The 9,151-nt window shown below is 46.1% G+C and overlaps 1 protein-coding gene across 1 annotated transcript in view; it reads right to left on the bottom strand.

The window, feature by feature from the left end:
* Positions 1 to 9,151, bottom strand: part of Myh10 (myosin heavy chain 10) — a gene marked incomplete in the record, with an annotated part of 155,166 nt that overhangs the window by 18,271 nt on the left and 127,744 nt on the right. The window contains 3 exon segments of the mRNA XM_029557525.1: positions 2,299 to 2,505; positions 3,908 to 4,052; positions 8,631 to 8,843. Of these exon segments, the coding sequence (XP_029413385.1) occupies positions 2,299 to 2,505; positions 3,908 to 4,052; positions 8,631 to 8,843 (565 nt within the window).

Genomic DNA, 9,151 nt, shown 5'->3' with positions numbered 1-9,151 from the left:
TTTTTTTTTTTTTTTATTCTTTTCATATCAATCTGCATTAAGCAAATGCTCTGGGGATACATATAATTTACATTCTTACAGAATTTGAAATTTTTATTTAAGGAACTCAGAAGAAATATTCAGCTGGGCATGGTGGTACATGTCTTTAATCCCACCACAGGAGGCAGAGGCAGGCGGATCTCTAGGAGTTTAAAGCCAGCTTAGTCTTCACAGCAAGTTTCAGGCCAGCCAAGGGTATAGTAAGACCCTGTTACAAAGATCAAAAGAACTGGGGCCGGAAAGATGTCTTAGCAGTTAAAAGCACAGGCTGTTCCTGAAGAGGTTCAGTTCCCAGCACCCACATGGCATCTAACAACTGTCCTTAACTCCAGTTCCAAGGGATCCAATGTCCTCTTCTGGCTTTCATGGGCATTGTGTGCATGGGTGTACTTACATACACGCAGGCAAAATACTCATACACATTCAAAAAATAAAATTAAAAGTACCCCTTCCCCAAACCCTAGTATATATTCACTGAATATTATGCTCTTTCTTATGGTCAGATTTTAGGAATATTGCAGTATTTTCTCCTATTCTTCCTCAGTGAAAAAGCTACCTCTAAAATATTTTCCAAAAACACAAAAAAAGGTTCCTATAGTTTAAGATTTTTTTTTTTTTTTGGTGAGAATCATGGATCTGGAAGGACTCGGAAGGGACAGCAGAGCACCCTTTGCCCTCATTTGTCTCTGGTGCTATTATCAAAGAGAAAGTGTATGAAGGACAGGTCTGTATATTGAATGCAACTATGTTTTTATTTTACTTTAAGAGACTCATCTTTTTTTACCAGTCTTGGTACAGCATGCTGAGGAAGGGCTCTGGGGTCAAGAGGGACTTCCTGCTTTTTATCTGAAAATGGACAGTATGTCATTAGACAGCAGGTCCTTAGCTTCTGTGAGCTACAGCTTCCTTGCCTAGCTCATGGAGCTGGTGTAAAGCTGAAATGGGGGAAGCACATATGTACCCAGAAACCTTGTAGCCTGGTGCTGCTCAGGGGCCTATGACACCACTCACCTTGTCTCCATGCCATATGGAAAGCACCTAATACTGTTTCTAACATCTGCCTCTCAGGAGCATCTTCCTAGATCTGTGGGAGCTCACGCATGCATGCACAAACAAATATTTCTGTACACATGTTAACCCAGTAGGCCTATGACTGCTTTCCTTAGAAAGGCCCACTTGTGATATCCCTGACGAGTATCTAGAAACTTGGATTTCAGGTGGGTGCTCACAATTTTCCAAGTGATAAGTGAGATGCACTGGCCTAAACTAGTTGTGTCAACAACGTGACTTGTAATGAGCACCTGCTATCATTCCAGGAGTCTGGCTTTGGGATGTTCCAAGCAGACTGCAACATGATCAGCCTCTGCAACAGCCTGGGTGCTGAGTGTCTGATGAGCTTCCTGAAGGATGACACTCCACATACTGTTACCACCCTGCTGGAGGAGCTGAGGGCACACTGTGGGCATGAGCCGGGGTTGGGGCAGGAGGAAGCCACAGATGTGCATACCTTGCAGCCACAGGGCCCCCTAGCTCAGGCTTCCTTCTGTGTCCTGACCTTGCCCTCTACTCCCCCACTGGAAGAAATCATGGTGTGGGAAGGACCAGATGTGGAGTCCTAAGAATTGTCCCAGCACATCATTGGAGGTGGTCTCCAGTCTCTGTTTTCTGTATTTTTCCTCCAGCACAGCAATATGGCACATACCTCTCTCTTCCAAAAGTTGTTTTTACTGACTGCACTGAAGTCTGTTAGTAGACACTGAAGTTAGCTCTAATTCTATGCTTTTCTATACATTTCCACAATGAACAACTTTAAATTGAATCTGTGTGTAGCTTTAATTATTTCTCTATAAATGAGAAAGACACTGATTTTGGGAGGCCCAAGGGTATTCACAGCGTGATGGTTTATATGACATTTAATTATCAACTGCCCTCACAAAAAAAGCCGTACCAATTTATACTTTAAACACGTGTATAAAAAAACCCCAGTTTCCTCAATTCTTCATCATTACGAGGTGTAATTATCTTTGCCTGTTGCTCCTGCTTCATCATTTTCTGGACTAATGGAGAAGATGAAGTACTTAAAGCCATCCAATTTACAGTGCACTGGATTAGGTCTAAAACCAACTCACATTGTATTTTACTCTTAAAATATGTACTATTTACCTCCTCCAAACATAGACTTGAGTTGGTGTACTTAACTCTGATGGCACTTTCCTGACATTTGATAGAACACGCAAGAGTCCAGATGCTCCAGCTTACCTGTAGCTTATTTGCTTTCTCGGCTAGCTCCACCCTGAGTCTGTCACCTTCCGACACCTTGGCGTGGAGCTCCTGGACCTGAGCATCCAGCTTCTTCCTCTTGTGCTCGGACTCGGCCTTAACCTGCTGTAGCACCTTCACCTCACATGCCAGCTCCTTATTGTCCGTCTCCAGGCCCTGCTTGTTCTTCTCCAAATTTGCTTTGAACTAGGAGAGGGGAGGGAAGACGGCTTCAGCAGCTGTCTCACAACACTCTGTAAAAAGCACTGCTTTTGTGTCTGCAAAACTCCACAGAACAGAATGAGCTTACGAGCACCCTGTGCTGGAGGAATCCACAAAAACATTTGCTGTCCTCAGAGTAGCCAGGGTTCTAGATGAGGAATACTGTGCATGCTGCTGGACTCTCAGGGACTCATTGGACTGTGTAATTCCTGTCCATATAGGGCAGGGGAAATATATCACCACGTCTAATTACAAATATTGGTTGTTAAACTTACTAAGCTGAGTAAGTTTGGAGCATGGGTGGGTCTCTGAAGATGGGTGAGGGTGGAGACAAGGCTACCTGGGCTCTGTGGCCACACTGCCTGGCTTTAAATATGCCTTTCCATTTATTAGCTGGGTGATCCTAGCTTAGTTACCTTAAATGATGATAGATTATCCCATGGTACTGAAACCAGGACTAAGGAAGGAGAAACTTGCAAAATACTTAGCACAGTAACTAACCCTCACTAATGTACAGGTTTAGGATATAGTGACACTGCCACCTTGTACAGTGAAAGGTAGCATGTGGCTAAGTAGAAAAAGGAGGAGAGACAAGAAAAAGCAATGCAAGGAAGGCAAGGATGTTCTGTGGGGAAGAACCAGGAGGAAGACCACCTGCTCAGGAGGAGGATATGAGATGGAGGAGGGCAAACAAAGTCTTGGCAGAGTAAGTGCCTGCACATGAGGGACAGGAAGGCACAATGGAAGGGATGACAACAGTGTGGGTGTGGGTGAGATGAGAGCACAGGCAGGAAGGGACCACAGTGAGTGGTGAAGGGGAGCAGTCATGGGACTGTGGCTTACTGGCGTCAGTCAAGAGAAGACAGCTGTGAAACCACTCAAAGTCTGTGAGCCAAGCCCCTGGGGCAATGGTGATGGAAGTGAGATAGTGGGTTGGGAGCTGGATCCATCCACTTCTCCAGGGCATATGGCTTTTCCCTAAATAAGCAGCATGTATTAAGAAAGTAGCTCCTGGGGCTGGAGACATAGCTCGGCAGTTAAGAGCACTGGCTGCTCTTACAGAAGATCTGTGTTCAGTTTCCAGCACCCATGTGGTGGCTAGCAACCATTAACTCCTGTTCCAGTGATTTGACATCCTCTTCTGGTCTCTGCCAGCACTGTACACACCTGGTGTGCTTACATACATGCAGGCAAACACACACATGAAATAAAAACATACACAAGTTTTAAAAAGCAAGCATGAAAGCAGCTACTGCCTTATGGGCCTTGTCCCCCACAGTGCTGTTCTGAGGCTGGGAGCTAACCAGTACTGGACACACAGCCAAGTAGGGTGGGGTGTGTCCAGTGGTGGGTTTTCCCTGGGACACTGGCACACAGCAGGCCCTACCCTTTTAGCCTGTTCAAGTTGCTCAGAGAGCTCCTCCAGCGCAGTTGCGTGTCTTTGTCTCATGTCCTGGATTTGAGCTTCGTGGTTCTTAGTTTCTTCCTCGAGAGCCTTCTTCAGCTCTGCTACTTCCTGTTCACGTTTGGTGCTAAAGAAATATTTTTAAAGTATGAAGATCAGAATCAGCCAACAGATTCAATTAAAACACATTTTATGTGCTGTTCTTGTTTTTAGTTTTTTGAGACTGGGTCTCACTACATAGCTCTGGCTGGTCTGGGACTCACTATGTAAACCAGGCTGACTCTGAACACGAGAGTTCTGCCTGCCTCTGCCTCCTGAGCACTGGGATTAAAGTGAGTACCACCACATCTGACTCATTTTCTTGTTTTAAATCTTGTGGTATTTCCTTTGACAAGTATCAGAAGATATTCCAATAAACTGGCATGTTCATTATTGTGGTATCAGAAATCCTTCTAGAAACAGTTCAACTTCCGTTACGTATCTGATTTACAACCAAGACTTGCTGTGATATCCATACGGGTTTTCAAACCCTTCTGGGCAGTCTGGCCTCACTTCATGCCAAGAACTGGCTGATGTGAGATGCCATGCCAACTGCCCCAGTCTAGCAGATTTCCCGAGATACATCCCAAGAGGCTCCTCATATTGTGAAGGTAAAGTCAAACAGAACCCTGCACCACACCAAAAGCACACCTCTTTCCCACCTTCCATGTGAAGGGATGAGGTTAGCTAATGTTTGTCCCAGGCTCCGTCAGGAAATGGTAGAAGGTTGGGAAGGGAGAGGGAGATTAGACGGCGGGTTGAAGGGTTCCATCTCGCATTCAGAGAGGGTCTCTGGTGTTTGGTATGTAGACATAGATAATAAGACCACACAATTTGAATGTTCTGAGATAAGTTGAGGGTCTACCTAATTGTTGCTGAAGACATGAAGATCATATTAGTACGAAACACTCTGGTATGGCTTTCTAGTACTTTCAGAATTATTTATACCATAAGAAGAATAACATGAATAACTTCGTTATTTCACTAACAAGAGATGAACAAGCTCCCATAATAAGCCATTCTTTAAATTTGTCAACCTCAGCACTATATTTAAGCACATAGCTAGCTAGGTGTTGGGTCATGGCTCAGTGGCAGAACTCCTGACTGTCATGTGGGAGGCCCTTGTTACCCTCTCCACCCCACTGAAGCCAATGAAATTAAGCCTACTCCTGCTAAGACCTACATTAGCATGTGTTAATTAGCTGTAGTCTCATTGTAACCCTGAAGCTGTACATGTTCAAATGTACAACCCATGCTGACTCCTGTGTGTCTCTTCTCTTTCCTAGTAGAGGAGTGGGGCCAGAGAGAAGATCGAGCTCACTGCCAAGAAAGGGCCATGGCAGCTGCCAGTTCTGTGGTCACAAGTAGTCCAGACAGAAGAATTACTGAAGACTGTGGCCCAGCTGAGTTCAACCACAGGTCCAGCTGGCTCAGTGAGATGCCACAAATACTTGGTCTGGCCTGCCTTGGGCACATGCTCCACTGGGATTACTTCAACTCACCAGGACTTCTGCTTATCAGCCTTCCAGCAACCCCCCTGCTATCAGCTCATCTTTTCAGTTTGCTCCTGGTCTCTACTTGAATCCAAGACCCAAAGAATCCTTCAGTTCCTGTCTCTCCCCAACAATTCCACTCCCTGTAGACTTTCAACATAGTGCTAGAGGGCCTTAAGATGCCTGAGTCCACAGAAAAGAATTCCATTTGCCCATGAGATACAGCTTAGGGAAGAACCAGGAGACAAGGCAAGGGTGGGTTAGTACTCTAACAGAGCACTGGATACTGAAGCTTCAAGTAGTGATCTCATGTTGTACAAAACATATCCAGTAAGTGCCACAGTTGAGCACATGAATGGTTTTAATAAACATGCATGCATCATTTGTAGTTTTTTGATACAGGGTTTTGCTTTGTAGGCCTGGCTGGACCTCAAAGTTGTGGCAATCCTCCTACATTGGCCTCTCAGGTGCTAGAATTATAGGTGTGAGGCACCACACTCAGTGTATTTTATTTTTAGTTTTTCAAGAGCTGAATGGGAGAAATGATCAGGGCTGTGGTAAAAAGCCACCTGAGGGGCTCAGTGGTACTACTCTTATAAAGGACCTGAGTTTGGTTCCCAGCACCCATGTCAGGCAGTAATGCCTGTAATTCCAGCTTCAGGAGATCTGATGCCTCTGGTCTCTGCAGTCAACCCTCCCAGAAGCACATGCCTACCTCCCCCTGACACACTTAATTTTTTATTCTTTTTTTGAGACAGGGTCTCCCTGTAGCACAGTTGGCCTGGAACTCACTATGAAGACCAGGCTGGCTTTGAGCTTACAGAGATCCACCTGCTTCTGCCTACTGAGCACTCACATCAGTTTTATTTTTTAAGTCCCCCCAAATGCCCATCTTAGAGCAGATACTTATGCAAAAAGCAGATCCTTTAAAAAGGCAAGAACTAGCCGGGTGAGTTGGGCGCATGCCTTTAATCCCAGCACTTGGGAGGCAGAGGCAGGTGGATCTTTGTGAGTTCAAGGCCCGCCTGGTCTACATAGTGAGTTCCAGGACAGCTGGGGCTACAGGGAGACCCTGTCTCAAAAAAGACAAATAAATAAATAAATAAATAAATAAATAAATAAATAAATAGGCCATAACTAAAAAGCAAGTGCACATTCATGGCTCAAATTCTGGCACTGCAGTAGGCTCACTGCTTGTGGTTATCAAGTATTCTGGAAACCCTGGTTACTCTACGCAGCCAACCTGCTATCTATACACTGTGATGTCATTCTCTCTGGGGCCTGATTTCTGACCACTGGGTGGACCCAGATGCTAGACTCAATAACCTCATTTCCTGTAGACTCTCATCATGTGGAAGGTTACATCTTGGTCTTCCAAAGCAGAGCACTGGCTTTTGGCACACTTTCTCCCTTCTGAATGCTCTGGGCCATTCCTACACCTCCCAGACACTTGTATTCAAAAATGATTCCTGGGGCTGGAGAGATGGCTCAGTGGTTAAGAACAGTGGTTGTTCTTACAGAAGACCTGGGTTCAAATCCCAGCACCACATGGCAGCTAACAACTATCTGTAACTCCAGTCCCAGGGGATCCGACAGCCTCTTCTGACCTCCACGGGCATTGCACGACATGGGTGCACTTACCTACACGCAGGCAATACATGCATACACATAAAATAAAAATAATAAATAAAAAAAAAATGATTCCTATGTTCTCACTTTATTCTATGCTGTAGCCACACCCCAGAGCAAGGTGTGGCTCTTCCATCACTTGAATCCTGGAGCAGCAGACAGATGTGTGCGCACATAAATTGAACTGAATCACCAGCCTAGGCAGTGTGGGCTCCCTTCTGTTTGGGATTCACAGCTACCTGTCAGTTGGTCTAGAGGAGGGAGCAGATGGCCAGCAAGAGGCCAGGACAGCAAGGTGGACCACCTTCCACAACATCTTTCTGATAGGTAAAAAGATGGCGAAGAACAAGCGAATGGATGATGAGGCACCGAGGCATAGCTAAAACTCCATCAAAATAGGGTTTATTAGCAAAGGAACACATGGGACAGATTCCCTTCCGGGCAGGGAAAATGTCTGCTCAGGTCTTGAGCTGGGGTCTTTTAAAAAGGGAGGCTTCTGCTTCCTGCAGAAGGTGGGAAGATGTAGTTTTTTTTAAAAGTGGGTAGGGGGAAGTGGGAGAGCAGGACTGTTAAAACCGGTACTCTTTAGAGATCAAAGGGGAAGCCTGCTGTGTTGGCCAAACAGTGGAGAAAAGTCTGCTTCTCTTGACTTCAAAGACCAAGGTGCTTATCAGCGAGGTTCCCTTTTCTCAGGAGCATGAGAAGTCCTTGGGATCCCATTGGTGAGGGGGCAGGGCTATCTGAACCTTAACACTTTCCACAGCCCCAACAGATGCCAAGAGAATGGCATCTATACAGCAGTGGCCCTGCCTGGTCTGTGTGCTGGGGCTTTCTGTGGGCTGACATGCTACATTCTCCTACCTGTGAACCTTCTGTGGCTGTGTCCACCTATGCATGTCATCTTTTCAGGCCTGCATCTGGTTCTTGGCTCACTGCATACGCCTCCACCTAGTGGATGCCTATCTGAAGCCTGAGCCCACTCTGCTTTTTTCTTTCTTGCAGTGCTGGGGAATCAAACTCACAGCCTTCTGCATGCTCAGCAAGCACTCTTCCTCTGAGTTATCTCTCCAGGCCTCACCCTGCTTTTCATCTGTGTCTGCATACCTTCTTCCTCATCTGCTTCAGTGTCCATGCCAACCTGTACTGCCAGCAGGTGCCCCATCACTCAACATATCCCTTCTGTGTTTATCCTCTTTCCCTCTGGTTCTGTCTCTCACCCTCTATAAATCTTTCCCAATACTTCTGACTATAACTTACTCTGCCTTTCTTTAGGTATCCCCTGGTGACCAGTTACTGACCACATCTTACATCTCTCAGGGTGCTGGGCCACCTACCACCCCTGCACAGATGCTTTTGGTTTCTGGTTTCTAACTACAGCTACACTATTACCACTCTACCCGAAACCCTTCCAAGGGGGAGACCAGCTACTCAGAATGACATCTGAAAAAAAACCCACCATGTTGCAATGGAGCCAGCGCATGCACGACATCTCTGTACTGCTAGGTGCAGCTGCCAGGTGCCTCAAGGTGGCCGGGCACACTTACCGCAGTTCTTGCTGAGCCGCTGTGGTGTCCAGAGTGTCCTCCAGCTCTGTCTTCAGAGCCTCTAGTTCCTCACTCAAGTCCCTTTTCTGCTTTTCAGCCTTGTTCCGTGAAGCCTTTTCAGACTCAAAGTCTTCTTGGAGCTCAGCAATCTGGGCTTGTAGCTCTCGTACAACTTTCAATGCATTGTTCTTATGCAGTGTCTCATCATCACCTCTGTCAAAAGATCCAGCAACAGGAACTCAGGGCCATGTACTGATGGACTGTATCTCTTCCCTGACTGTAAATGCTGGCTATAACACCCCTTCCCTGGGGCCTGCTGGGTGCAGTAGGTCCCTGGGTAAATGACCCTGGAAGGCCCCAAAGTTAGTAGTAGAAATCACAATGAGAATTGTAATTCTCTATTAAAATATTAGAATATTAAAAATGTTCTCTTTGGCTGGGTGTGGTGGTGCACGCCTTTAATCCCAGCACTTGGGAGGCAGAGGCAGGTGGATCTTTGTGAGTTCGAGGCCAGCCTGGTC

This window comes from Nannospalax galili, unplaced genomic scaffold (assembly GCF_000622305.1).
Source record: "Nannospalax galili isolate Female #2095 unplaced genomic scaffold, S.galili_v1.0 scaffold146, whole genome shotgun sequence".
NCBI lineage: Eukaryota > Metazoa > Chordata > Mammalia > Rodentia > Spalacidae > Nannospalax > Nannospalax galili.
The sequence above is the reverse complement of the archived record's forward strand: the minus strand, read 5'-3'. Positions and strand labels throughout refer to the sequence as shown.